Source organism: Hypanus sabinus, chromosome 16 (genome assembly GCF_030144855.1).
Source record: "Hypanus sabinus isolate sHypSab1 chromosome 16, sHypSab1.hap1, whole genome shotgun sequence".
Taxonomy (NCBI): Eukaryota; Metazoa; Chordata; class Chondrichthyes; order Myliobatiformes; family Dasyatidae; genus Hypanus; species Hypanus sabinus.
The window spans coordinates 56,465,611-56,480,245 of record NC_082721.1 but is presented as its reverse complement, the minus strand read 5'-3'; the positions used below and the strand labels follow the sequence as shown (position 1 = coordinate 56,480,245).

At 42.5% G+C, this 14,635-nt stretch overlaps 2 protein-coding genes across 9 annotated transcripts in view; one reads left to right on the top strand and one right to left on the bottom strand.

Annotated features, from left to right (window-relative positions):
• LOC132406323 (trichohyalin-like) overlaps positions 1 to 14,635 on the top strand; it is a 136,830-nt gene that overhangs the window by 64,569 nt on the left and 57,626 nt on the right. The window lies entirely within an intron of this gene.
• Positions 6,355 to 14,635, bottom strand: part of LOC132406321 (adhesion G protein-coupled receptor E1-like) — a 43,909-nt gene continuing 35,628 nt past the window's right edge. For 5 of the 7 annotated variants that reach the window (XM_059991825.1, XM_059991826.1, XM_059991827.1 and 2 more), the window contains 4 exons: positions 12,453 to 12,544; positions 11,563 to 11,738; positions 10,615 to 10,706; positions 6,355 to 9,556 (listed from right to left, as the gene is read on the bottom strand). In XM_059991825.1, coding sequence (XP_059847808.1) covers positions 9,545 to 9,556; positions 10,615 to 10,706; positions 11,563 to 11,738; positions 12,453 to 12,544 — 372 coding nt within the window. In that variant the 3' untranslated portion in view covers positions 6,355 to 9,544. Of the gene's footprint in view, positions 9,557 to 10,614; positions 10,707 to 11,562; positions 11,739 to 12,452; positions 12,545 to 14,635 lie in introns of those variants that run through there. The other 2 variants (XR_009516131.1, XR_009516132.1) reach the window with 2 other exon arrangements.

Below are 14,635 nucleotides of genomic sequence, written 5' to 3'. Positions count from 1 at the left end.
ATTGCGGATGCATTGGTAATCATTTTCCAATGTTCCTTAGATTCAGGATCAGTTCCTGAAGATTGGAGAGTGGCTAATGTTGTCCCACTTTTCAAGAAGGGAGGGAAGGAGAAAACGGAGAACTATTAGCCTAACGTCAGTCGTGGGGAAGATGCTTGAGTCCATTATTAAGGACGAAATAGTGGCACATCTAGATGGCAGAAATAGGATTAGACCGAGCCAGCATGGATTTACCAAGGGCAAATCATGCTTGACTAATCTGTTGGAGTTTTTTGAGGGTGTAACAAGGATGTTAGATGAGGGTAAGCCAGTAGATGTTGTGTACCTAGATTTTCAGAAGGCATTCGATAAGGTGCCACATAGGAGATTGGTGAGTAAAATCAGAGCTCATGGCATTGGGGGCAGGGTTTCAACATGGATAGAAAACTGGTTGGCAGATAGAAAGCAAAGGGTAGCAGTGAATGGGTGTTTCTCAGACTGGCTGGAGGTGACTAGTGGAGTACCACAGGGCTTTGTATTGGGACCACAGCTCTTTACGATTTATGTCAATGATTTAGATGAGGGCATTGAAAACTATATCAGCAAGTTTGCTGACGATACTAAACTAGGTGGCAGTGTGACATGCGAAGAGGACATTAGGAGAATACAGGGAGACTTGGATAGGCTGAGTGAGTGGGCAGATACTTGGCAGATGTCATTCAATGTGAATAAATGTGAAGTTATCCAGTTTGGAAGCTTGAACAAGAGGGCAGAGTATTGTCTGAACGGTGTCGAGTTAGGTAAGGGAGAAATGCAAAGAGACCTAGGAGTCCTAGTTCACCAGTCAATGAAGGTGAATGAGCAAGTGCAACAGGCAGTGAAGAGGGCAAATGGAATGTTGGACTTTGTTACAAGGGGAATTGAATACAAGAGCAAGGATGTTCTTTTGCATTTGTACAGGGCCCTGGTGAGACCACACCTGGAATATTGTGTACAGTTTTGGTCTCCAGGTTTAAGGAAGGACATTCTGGCAATTGAGGAAGTGCAGCGTAGATTCACTAGGTTGATTCCTGGGATGGCAGGGCTGTCTTACGCAGAGAGATTGGAGAGATTGGGCTTGTACACGCTGGAATTGAGGAGATTGAGAGGGGATCTGATTGAAAAGTTTAAGATAATTAAAGGATTTGATAGGATTGAAGCAGGAAATATGTTCCAGATGTTGGGAGAGTCCAGTACCAGAGGGCATGGATTGAGAATAAGAGGTCAGTTATTTAAAACAGAGTTGAGGAAGAGCTTCTTCTCCCAGAGAGTTGTGGAGGTGTGGAATGCACTGCCTCGGAAGACGGTGGAGGCCAATTCTCTGGATGCTTTCAAGAAGGAGCTGGATAGATATCTGATGGATAGGGGAATCAAGGGATATGGGGACAAGGCAGGGACTGGGTATTGATAGTGAATGATCAGCCATGATCTCAGAATGGCGGTGCAGACTCGAGGGGCCGAATGGTCTACTTCTGCACCTATTGTCTATTGATTGTAAATACGGATTTGTTTTGAATTGTCTTGAATTTTTCTTTGATCCTGAATTTTTCTTTTCTTTGATTTTCCAAAATCTTGAGAAAATTTACAAGGATGTTGCCGGGTATGGAACATATAAAATGATGTAGGGTTGGGCCAAGCAGACCTTTCGACTGAAAGGGACTCCGTATGATGCCTGCTGTATTTTCTTTTGGGAAATAAAGAGGCTGTGTCATAACTACCAGTACTTTTCTTTGGTGACTTCATTCATGCAACAATATTTGGTGTCAGAAGTGGGATACCTTCTTGAATCCCATCCTGTGGCCAGCAATATTAGCAGTCTAAGTAGGTGAGTATTTTTAATACTTGCATCTGTTCGGGTCAGTGAGGTATCATGAACACAGAGCTGAACTGGTGGGTATAAAAGTGCGTGTGTATGTGTGCTTATATAAGAGACAGAACTTTGTTTATTTGGTGAGACGGAGCCATCAGTTGCAAAGGGTGGTCATTGAAAGTTTGGGATGCCATTGAGGGTGTGTATACTTGTTTCAGGAGCTGCATTTTTGACGTATTCAAATGCAAGTGTGTGTGTGTGTGCGTGTGCACGCCTTGGTTGAGCAGATGCAAGAAAATACAGCAGGCATCATGAGTCAGGTGCTCAAAAGTGGCAGGTTGCGGAACACATTATAACTGGTGCCCATTATTTTTGTTTTGCATAATGTTGCAGAGATATTTCACGGAGAAGTTTTACTCAGATATGTCTGCCAGGATGGCATCTGTTGAGGTCAGGCAACATCAGAGAACCCTGATGATCCGAGCCAACCCTTGACCCTGATTACGAGCCCTTTACCCCCGGGGAGAAACAGAGTACTTTGTAGGAGCTGCCCTCAATTAAAGTTGTCTGTGGTAATTTGGAATTCTGGGGCAAGCTTGAGGAAATGGTTGAAATTCTCCAGATGCACCCTGAAGATATAGACGTGTTGGTAAAAGTGAAGCGCCCAAGGAATATGTGGGACAGTATAATGGCCTGGGGGTGTGGGATGGTACACGGACAACTACTGGGAATGCCAGCAATGAAGAGGGATATTGCTCTTTTAAAGGGGAAGTGAGGCAGCAACTGGGGGGAGGTGAGAGTAACTGGGAAACGATAATGGCAGTGATTCAAAGAGCTAATGAGACAACTGTGGAATTTGCAGAACATAATTATCAAGCTTATGAGGGTTGGATAATCCAGGGAGGGACGACCCAGTCTTCCAAAAAATGATAAAGGAATGCCTGACCTTTCCCACCAGTAAGTTCTAGATTTAGGGATTTAGGGACCTACTCTGCTAAGGTTTCATGGGCCAGTGATATAGCCTTAAAGGAAATATGAAAGAAATCGTAAAGTGGCTATAGTAGATGCAGCTGCTGTGACGTCACAAAGGGCTTGCTTTGTGTGCCAGCAGTTGGGACACATAGCAAAGAACCACTGGAATAGACATGGAGGGTAAAGGAGTTGATATGCTACAGCTGTGGCCTATCGGGATATGGTTGGAGGCAGTACCCAAAAAAAGAGGAAAGACATACAGGTGAAAGACCTGGCAGACATGCAATCTCCCACTCCTTCAGCACCCAGTCTGAACAATTTGAATGTTGATCAGATCATAGAGCTGGTGAAGATGGCTTCTAGTTCAGAAAAAGATGTGGTGGTCCCCACTGCCAGTGCTGGTGATCCACATATGTACACAATAGCATTGTTAGGGGCCCAGCAATGCAATGTGTTAGTTGACAGGGCACCAGTATCAATAACTGACCTACCCTTGCCAACAACCAGACAGGCTATTTATATATTTTTAAAACTCAAGAACACCTTTATTGATGTTTTAAACCTTAATTGCAGCTGTCAAACTTCACTGTCATTTCATTATTACAGGACTTTGAATAATCATTCTTGTGAACATGTCCACTTAAACCGGGATAAAACTAGGCTGTGACTCCTCATGTAAATTCCTTGCATCATTCCGACCACGGGATATTGTTTAAAATGTTACATAGTCACTGTAAAACACAAAGGGTGAAGCAGTTTCAGGTAGCTCATACCTAGACCAGGGGTTCCCAACCTTTTTTATGCCATGGACCTCTACTATTAACTGAGAGGTCCTTGAATCCCAGTTTGGCAACCCTTGCCCCAGACTAACAAGCATGTACATGTATACTTGATGATAGTGAAATGGATTACTTTAGGCTAAGGGTCAACACCAAGTTAACACATTAAACTGGCTTAATTATTCACAAAAAAAAAATCCACTGATAGAGCTTCTTGAAAACTTCCACATTTGAGCAGAATTGAACAAGAACTCACTCCAAGCCTCACCATTTATCCCAAGTTTTCCCTAACACAATAAAGGATTGTTAAAGGACTGATATCTTGCCAACTACTGACTATAGATCCTGGGTTTCAGTAGGTGAACTTTGAACATAGTGTATCAACAAACCCAGTGCTCCTCACTCGACTGTTGTGATGAGAGAAACTGTTTATCACACAATCCCAGAATTGATAAGTGGCTATGTTTTCAATCTGAGAATCAGTTTATTATTCAGTAACTTAGATATACTGTATACGTTCTGTAACTACCTCCAAGCAAAATAACCCAACTGTTGAGGGAGACACTTTTGAAATAATTTACAGTTTTTAATCAGCTACCATCTTCATTAAGAACATCTTGCAAATTAATTCATTGTGAAAGCAGCACCATTACCTGTCCCAGACATAACTGGCAACAGAAAACCCTTAAGAAACATTTACACGTTGCACTCCTTAACAAACCACTCACAAATATGCAAGCTAGCCAGGAATATAAAGGAGGATAGCAAAAGCTTTTTTAGGTATGTGAAAAGAAAGAAGATAGTTGAGAAGATAGTTGGGCCCTTGAAGAATGAATTGGGTGAAATTGTTATGGGAAGCAGAGAAATGGCAGAAGAATTTAATAAGTACTTTAGATCTGTCTTCACTAAGGAAGACACAAGCAATCTCCCAGATGTATGGATGGGCCAAGGACATAGGGTAACAGAGGAAATGAAACAGATTGACATTAGGAAGGAAACGGTGATGAGTAGACTGATGGGACTGAAGGCTGACAAATCCCCAGGTCCAGATGGTCTGCATCCTAGGGTACTAAAGGAGGTGGCCCTGGAAATTGCGGATGCATTGGTAATCATTTTTCAATGTTTCTTAGATTCAGGATCAGTTCCTGAGGATTTTTAAGAAAGGAGGGAGGGAGAAAACAGAGAACTATCGACCTGTCAGCCTAGCATCAGTAGAGGGGGAAGATGCTAGAGTCCATTATTAAAGATGAAATAGTGGCATACCAAGGGTAAATCATGCTTGACTAATCTATTGGAGTTTTTCAAGGATGTAACCAGGAAGTTAGACAAGGAAGATCCAGTGGATGTAGTGTACCTCGATTTTCAGAAGGCATTTGATAAGGTCCCACATAGGAGATTGGTGGGTAAAATCAAAGCTCATGGCATTGGGGGGAAGACATTGACATGGATAGAAAACTGGTTGGCAGATAGAAAGCAAAGGGTAGCGGTGAATGGGTGTATCTTGGAGTGGCAGGTGGTAACTAGTGGGGTGCCAAGGGCTCGGTATTGGGACCACAGCTGTTTACGATTTACGTCAACGATTTAGATGAAGGCATTCAGAACAACATCAGCAAGTTTGCTGATGATACTAAGCTGGGTGGCAGTGTGACGTGATGATGATGTTAGGAGAATTCAGGGTGACTTGGATAGGCTGGGTGAGTGGGCAGATACTTTGTAGATGACGTTTAATGTGAATAAGTGTGAGGTTATCCATTTTGGGAGTAAGAACAGGAAGGCAGATTATCTGAATGGTGTAAAGTTAGGTAAGGGAGAAATACAAAGAGATCTAGGAGTCCTTGTTCATCAGTCACTGAAGGTGAATGAGCAAGTGCAGCAGGCAGTGAAGAAGGCTAATGGAAAGTTGGCCTTTATTACAAAGGGAATTGAGTACAAGAGCAAGGAAATCCTCTTGCATTTGTACAGGGCCCTGGTGAGACCACACCTGGAGTATTGTGTACAGTTTTGGTCTCCAGGGTTAAGGAAGGACATCCTGGCTGCAGAGGAAGTGCAGCGTAGATTCACGAGGTTAATCCCTGGGATGTCCGGACTGTCTTACGCAGAGAGGTTAGGGAGACTGGTCTTGTACACGCTGGAATTAAGGAGATTGAGAGGGGATCTGATTGCAACATATAAGGTTATTAAGGGATTGGACAAGATAGAGGCAGGAAATATGTTCCAGATGCTGGGAGAGTCCAGTACCAGAGGGCATGGTTTGAGAATAAGGGGTAGGTCATTTAGGACAGAGTTAAGGAAAAACTTATTCTACCAGAGAGTTGTGGGGGTCTGGAATGCACTGCCTCAGAAGGCAGTGGAGGCCAGTTCTCTGGATGCTTTCAAGAAGGAGCTAGATAGGTATCTTATGGATAGGGGAATCAAGGGATATGGGGACAAGGCAGGAACCAGGTATTGATAGTAGATGATCAGCCATGATCTCAAAATGGTGGTGCAGGCTCAAAGGGCCGAATGGTCTACTTCTGCACCTATTGTCTATTTTCTATAAATATGATTGCAATAATGAGAAAATTCCCAATGAAAGATATCCAATGGGGATTTATGTTAAAATATGTATTTAAAAAATCAAGGCTCAATTCATTTGGGAAAATAGCAACTGTGTGTAACAAAGCTTTTTCCTGTTGTGCACACAATCCATTTGTCGCCTTCAACGTATTACCAGTGTCTCAGTAACCCTGACGGAGGATCTCGACCCGAAACTTTGACTGTACTTCTTCCTATAGATGCTGCCTGGCCTGCTGCATTCCACCGGCATTTAGTGTGTGAGGCTATTTATATTAGATGTATAGGAGCAAAAATGGTGAAAGTAGAAAGAAGCGAGTCACAGATACTCAAAATTGGCAGGGTGCAGCTTTCAGTGTATTTCTGGCAACAAAATCTGCAGATGCTGGAAATCCAAGCCACACACACAAAATGCTGGAGGAACTCAGCTGGTCTCTTCAGTGTATTTTTGAGTCTATCCTGCACATCGATGAGAGGGCCTGTGAGCCTGTTGCATTTACCTTGCTGGTGTCTCTGGATAAAGAGTTTTGGCTATCAGAGAATAAAGGGGTGAAGACAAGTAATATGATTAAGTTGCAATCAGCCAGCAGGGAAAGAGCCAACAGGCACTATTTCTAAAGACCGTTGTTCAAATTTCTGGAACAATCTTTCTGATTAGCATTTTGTAGGTAGCCATTAGGGATGATAGGATAGATGTAGACATACTTAGCGTAATTGGGAGGGTTCCAAAGTAGGAGATTTCTGCTGCCCTATTTGAGTAGATCCTCTGTAAGGCTGACCTTTCATGGTACAAATTTATTTTGCCAAGAATAATTTTGGGATTAGGATATAAAGTGAATATTGACTTCAGTGACCAACCTTCAGCTCTGAATATGCATTGAAGATTAAATCTAAAATGCAACTCTGAAAAATGGGTAGATACTGCTGATTTAAATTCATTATTTGGGTGTCTGTATAATAGCCGTCAAGGAGAGAGGTGTGAAAGAGGGTGTGTGTTTCAAAGGAAACACTAAATATGGATTGTTTGAATTCAGAGTTTTTCTTTGATCTTTAGCATATAAAGTGATGTACAGGGCTGGACTGTGCAGACCTTTCCACTGAAAGGCACTCGAAATGATGCCTGCTGTATCTTGTTTTGTCGAATAAAGAGGCTGCTTAATTAACTACCAGCACTTTTCGGTGACTTCATTTGCCCCCATGACTCCTGTATCCCTATATCTAGTCTTTGCCCAGTGACAGTTGTATCCCTGTATCCAGCCTCTGCCCTAACGTGACAATTTTATCCCTGAATCCAGTCCCTGGCCACCCCGCCTAACCTGACTCCCGTACCTGGCCCAGTGACAGCTGTACTCTTGTTAATGATTCTGTAAGTTTTTCACTGTATCATGGGGCAAAGAGACCGGATATCTGATCTACTCTCCAGCCCTCAAAGTGTTTATGTATTCATTGATCATTAGTTCTCCTGGGTTCTAGAAAATATATTATCCCCAGCTCTAACATTGTGAATCTGTGCTGTTCCTCCTCGATACCTATTTCCCATGGGTAAGTTGACCAAAATGTAAATACTTCAGGTATTGCTGTGTAATTGCAGTAGGGGTGAATAATCTCTCAATGTTTTAGGTAGACCCTTCAACAAAAAGGGAGCAGAAACAAGAAACATTGAGTGCTTACTCCTGTCCATAGATGCTGGCTGACCTGCTATGTTTCGTCAGCATTTTGTATGTGTACTATGCTCCTAATTTCCAGTGTCAGCAGTGGCTCCCATCTTTATAATTTCATTTTGAACATTATCATTATAAGAATTAAACAGCAAGTAAGAGAGAAGAGGGAGGTTTCATCCGTGGTGATATCCAGCATGTTGCTGTTAAAGAGAAATCTGTTTTTGTGATCTTTTTCAGCCTGAAGCACCAGGTAGGTGACTCACCTCTGCTTCCCTGTGACTTAAAGTGTTAAAATTGACCCACAGATGCTGCCTGATCTGCTGAGTGTTTCTATCAATTTTCTATTTCATGTTTTCAGCATCTGCATTATTTTTTTTGAATTATTTTTGTTGAACTCTCTTATGGTGACAAGAGCTTGGATGTGGCTTCAGAGGGATGTCCCTTGCACTTTTACTTGTACTTCTACAGTGGATGAGAGGTAACTCGATAGAAATGTACAAAATGATACGAGGCATTGATTAAATGGACAGCCAGAGACTTTTTCCCAAGATAGAAATAGCTAATACCAGAGGCATAATCTTAAAGTGATTGGAGGAAAGTACAGAGGGGGATTTCAGGGGTAGGTTTTTTTCACAGAGTGGGAGTTGCATGGAATGTGCAGCTGGGAGTGGTGATAGAGGCAGATATACTAGGGGCATTTTAAGTGACTTCTTAGAAAAGCACATGGATGATACAAAAATTGAGCTCTGTGGGAGGGAAGGGTTTAGATTGATATTGGAGTAGATTAAAATGAGTTGAAGGACCTGACCTGCACTATAATATTCTGCATTCCTTCAATGTAGACATGTAATTGAGAGAGTGGATGGTCTTCTACAAGATGGTATCTCCTAATGCAGACTAAATTGTACTTAAACTAGAGAGGGATCATTAACTTCACCAGAAGGAAGAACGCTACAGCCATTGGAGTCACTCAGCTTTGAATTAGTTCCATACTTTTATCAATGTATGAATAAAAGTACATACACTTATCCATAAATGTACAAATGTTTAAATTGCTTATATGGAGTCATTCTTAAGCGATTACAAAGAAGTTGCTGCATCTCACTTTAACTCCAAAACCAGATGTAAGAAATCACCAACTGACTAATAACAGACCCATATATTATAACGGATCCTGAAATGTCTTGTAGAGGATAAATGAGCTACGTTCTGCATAAAAGTAATGGTCAATATAAAATGCTGAAGGAATCAACAGGTCAGGCGGCGTCTATAGAGGGAAATAAACAGCTGATGCTTTGGTCTGGGACCCTTCATCATGTACTGATAAAGGGTCTTGGCATGAAACATCAGCTGTTTATTCCCCTCCATAGATGCTGCTGACCTGCTGTTTTGCTGTGGAGTTACAACATCTGTATAATCTCTTATGTTAAAGGAACAGTCAATCCTCTGCTTTACTCTAAATAATCTGTAGGGAATAAGCTGTCTCCCTCCAAAGTTGTCAGTAGAAAATTCACTTCTACCTTTAGGATAGAAATGTTAATAGAATATACTTCCAACAAAAGGCATCTTGACATTGTAAAATTGACCACTGCGAGGCGACTTGCCACGGTCATTGGACCCATTTGTAGATGGGTCTTGTGAATGAACAGATATGGGAGATGGAATGGCATTTTAGAAAGTAGCATATTCACATTTTCTTGAAACATCTTGCTGCATTTTCTGTAACAAAGCAGAAACCTGGATTCATTTCGTCATGCTGTTTCCTGTGGAAAGGAACATGGCTTTAGTCTGGAGTTCTGAATGTGCGAGGAAGTTTAGATTTAACTATGCTCAGAGGGACAACTGCATACTAAAACACTTCCCCAGTATTACCCAGCTGACATGATTTTTGCCCGGGTGAAAGATGACAGGTGAGGATGACGTGCGACATTCTTTGGGGAACTCTATGGAGAAATGTAGACCTGTTGTTTCGGTAAAGACCATCAACAGTGCTACCAACAGAACTGGTCTGGGATGCCCATTCAATAACGATGTGACAGACCTTCATGCTCAGACCTACTCCTCCACTATGTATTCACTTACCCACGCAAATCAGATCCCCTTTGATCCTTTGGCCATTTACCACCATTGTTCACCAGGAGAATCTGCAAACTCTACACTGATTGAACTGAAGTCCAACCATCCATGAGTCTGTCAGCCATCACCTCCTCACCACTCTTTATGCTCAGACTAACCCAGTAAACATGGCCCATTTCCTGATGTCTCTCACTTGTCACTGTGAAATGTTATCTCTGATTATATTTGTTTAGTTATCACATGTGCATCAAGGCATATACTGAAGTACATTGTTTGTGTCAATAACAAATACACCTAACGAAATGCCGGGACCAAACTGCAAGTGTCACCTCGCATTCTGGCATCAAAGTAGCATGTTCACATTGTTCAGTCGAACAATACAAAGAACAACAATGCCGCCATAACAACAAAATTAAAAAAAGGAAACAAAACCCCTTTCCAACCCTCCTACCCACCGACCGCCTCCAGGCCCCCAATATCCATAGTCTGTCAGTCATCAGGCTGGTAGTTTTGGACGCTGACTTCCCTCCTCCTCAGCACAGCTGTCTGCTGCTGACAGACCCGAATGGAGTGCGTATCATGGTGCTGTGTGAGGAAGGGGGTTCCAGACCTTTTGGCCAGTGACTATAAAGGAGATAATGATGGTGGTGTGTGTCCAGGTAGGGTTGCTGTAAGAGATGTGCCCATGCTGATTGGCAAGGATTGTAAATTTGTGAAGTGCTATCACTAACATGGACACACTCACCGATGTCACGGATAGTGTCATTTTGGTAGATTCAGAGTTGAATAAGACCCTCCTGGCCTTGCAAATGGAGAAAATCCACTTCTGGTATTCAGCTCTTATCTTAAGGTTTAAAAAAAAAGGAAATTTATTAGAGATTACACCTGAATAAGATCATCTGAGATCCCTGAAACCACTTTTACCAGCTCATTGGTTAACCATTAACAAAATCCCTTATGATTTTGAAAATGGGACTGATGATTGCTTTTGGTGGCCTGTAGGGACTTTGGGCTAGTACCATTGGCTTCCAGTGTTTGTCTGGTGTTCTGATCTCACCACAGGGCGTATCATGGTGGAATGGTCCTATCCTACTTTATTTGAGCCAAATTATGGCAAATTGTTGTCATTTTTACAGTATGAGGCACTATTGAGGTCTAGGAACTTAGCTTCAAGTCTCCTGGAGCCTTTACAGTCAAAGGGAAAGATATCCAGGCAATTTTCAAACACATATTTGCAAAGTCCACATGTTTATTTTTGAGTGGGGCATAAATATTGCCCACGTTACGAGGAGAAAAGCATCTGCTCAGTTCCCCATAGCAACTGGTGATGATTAACTTTCACCTAGAGTGTAATTGGTTAGCTGGGTGAACGTCTCAACTGAAAGGTGACTTCTGTGATAGTACGGCCCTCAGTAACACACTCAGCTGTTGGCCCTGACTGCATGCTCTCGACTGAGATTTCAAACAAAGCATTGACGTTTGGGAGGGACGGTTGACCTTATAATTAAAGTCAGGTTGTTTAGAATGATGTTAGGGAGTATAAAGAGCAGATGTGGTATCGGTCTCCCGGCAAGAGAAGCATGAAAATCTCAGGTATGAAACACATTTGTGTCTGACTCATTTAGTCAACTGCATCCTGATAATATAAGTAATTCTATTTCATTGTAAATATTTAAATAATCAACTGTGATACCACTTGCCTTGGGATTCAGGAGACACAGAATGATGAAGATGAAAGTGCCTTGGAAACTGTTGACGATAGTGAACAGATAGGCCATCACAACTGTTTCCTCTTGGAAGTGGAACAGGCCAAGGATCCAAGTACAGCCCAGGATGAACACCTGTGAAATGGCTTTAAATATCAGCATCCTGTAATGGAGAGAAACTACAGAATCAGAGTTGGGTTTACTATCACTGGCATGTGTCGTAAATTTGTCAGCTGTCGGCAACAGTTTCAGCCCAATATTTCCATTCCCTCTGTAGAGGCTGCCGGACCTGAGTTCCTCCAGCTTTTTGTGCATTACTCCTCTTGTCAATGTGTAAGCAGGTAAGCCCAAGCTTCAGATGGAGAATCATTTATATCTTAAGCAAAGTGAGAAAGCCTTAAGATGATTAGCTTTATTTGTCACATGCACATCGAAAGAGTAAAACAAGTAGTGAAATGAGTCCTTATTGTCAATGACCAACATAGTTGGAGGATGTGCTGGGGGCAGCCCAGTGTGACCATGCTTCCAGCACCAACCTAGCATGCCCAAGCTAACTAATGGACTAATCCTAACTGGTACATGTTTGGAATGTGGGAGGAATCCAGAGCCCTAAGGGGAAACACACACTGTCATAGGGAGAATATACAAGCTCCTTTTAGACAGCAGTGGAAATTGAAAACTAATCGGTGATATCGCTGGGACAGTAGAGCATTGTGCTAATCCCTACCCCCCACCCCCACATGCACATACCCGGGAATGCACTATAGTGTACAGTTATTCTCAGCTTTTAATAAGCTGCACATCATTGTACAGTTAACGGCCTGCCAGTAATTTTGTGGTTCATTTTTGTCTCCTGGATCCATCACTGTAATCTTACCTTGTGTCTTTAATCTTTGATACTTTTGTGTCACGGTTGGAAAGCTCTTCATTCAATGTGTAGAGAGTCATGGTGAAGAGAAATGTGTTGACCTGTTGGATACGTTACAGTTTAGATGTGATGACAGAGAAGAATGCATGTTATCTACCTCAGTACAGGGGGTGGTAGTGTTTGGGAGGGAGACATGAGACACTTCATGGCCTGAAGGATCAGGTGAAGCCTGATCACAATCTAGAAACTTAACCAATCTCTATGAATTGGGGTTCTGTAAAACTATGCCAGTTGAAGAAGGCAGACACTCTGAGGGCTGGAACATTACATGTTGGCCGCAGGTCTCTGGGCATCATCTTACCGAACCAAACCAGAAAACGCCAGAGCTGAGAAGTGGAGGGGATGGACACATAACCAATAAAACCAAAAGACACAGGAGCAGAATTAGGCCATTGAGTCTGCTTAGCCATTGCATCCTGGCTGATCTATTATCCTTCAGCCCCATTTCATCTGCCTTCACCTTGTAACCTTTGACTTCTTGACTAATTAAGAACTTATCAACCTCTGCTTTAAATATACACAATCACTGGATCTCCACAGCCGCTTGTGGCAATGAATTCCACAGATTCACTACCCTCTGGCTAAAGAACTTCCCCTTTATCTCTGTTCTAAATGGATGTCTTCTTTCTATTCTGAGATTGTGCCCTCTGGTCTTAGACTTCCCTCCACCTGAAAATATCTTCTCCACTTTATCTAGACCTTTCAATATTCTATGGGTTTCAATGAGATCTTCTCCCCCCACCCTCCCATTCTTCAAGACTTCAGTAGTACAGGCCCAGAACCAACAAGTGCTCCTCATTCATCAACCCTTTCATTCCTGGAATCATTCTTATGAACCTCCAATGCCAGCATATTTTTTCATAGATAAGTGGCGCAAAACTGTGCACAATACTCCATGCGGACTTACAAAGCCTCAGCATTACATCCTTGCCTTTATATTCTAGCTAGTCCTATTGAAGTGAATTCTAACATTGCAGTTGACTTCCTTACCACTGACACAACCTGTGAATTTACTTTTGTGGAATCCTATACGAGGACTCCCACATCTTTTTGTACCTCTGATTTCTGGATTTTCTTCCCATTTAGAAAATAGTCTATTTACGCCTTCATTCCTTCTACCAAAGTGCATGACAATACACTTTATATTCCATCTGTCACTTCTTTGCCCATTCTCCCCATCTGTCCTGCAGACTCACTGCTTCCTCAACACTACCTGCCCCTCCACCTATCTTTGTATCATCTGGAAACTTGGCCATAAAGCCATCAATTCCATCATCCAAACAACTGTCATACAAGGTGAAAATAAGCGGACCCAACACCGATCGCTAAGAAACACTAGTCACCTAACACCCAACCTGAAAAGGCCCCCTTTATTCCCACTCTTTGCCTCCTGCCAGTCAGCCAATCTTCTATCCATGCTAATATCTTTCCTGTAATACCATGGACTCTTATTTTGTTAAGCAGTGTCTTGTGTGGCCCCTTGTCAAAGGCTTCTCAAAATCCAAGTAAACAACATCCACTGATTCCTTTGTCTATATTACATAGAAAAACTACAGCACAATACAGGCCCTTTGGCCCACAAAGTTGTGCCAAACATGTCCCTACCTTAGAAATTACTAGGCTCACCTATAGCCCACTATTTTACTAAGCTCCATGTACCTATCTAAAAGTCTCTTAAAAGACCCCATCGTATCCGCCTCCATCACTGTTGCTAGCAGCCCATTCCATGCACTCATCAGTCTCTGAGTAAAAAACTTACCCCTGACATCTCTTCTGTACCTACTCCCCAGCACCTTAAACCTATGTCCTCTTGTGGCAACCATTTTAGCCCTGGGAAAAAGCCTCTGACTATCCACGTGATGAATGCCTCTCATCATCCTATACACCTCAATCAGGTCACCTCTTATCCTCCTTTGCTCCAAGGGGAAAAGGCCGAGTTCACTCAACCTATTCTCATAAGGCATGCTCCCCAATCCAGGCACCATCCTTGTAAATCTTATCTGCACCCTTTCTATGGCTTCCACATCCTTCCTGTAGTGAGATGACCAGAACTGAGCACAGTACTCCACGTGGGGTCTGACCAAGGTCCTATTTAGCTGCAACATTACCTCTTGGCTCCTAAATTCAATTCC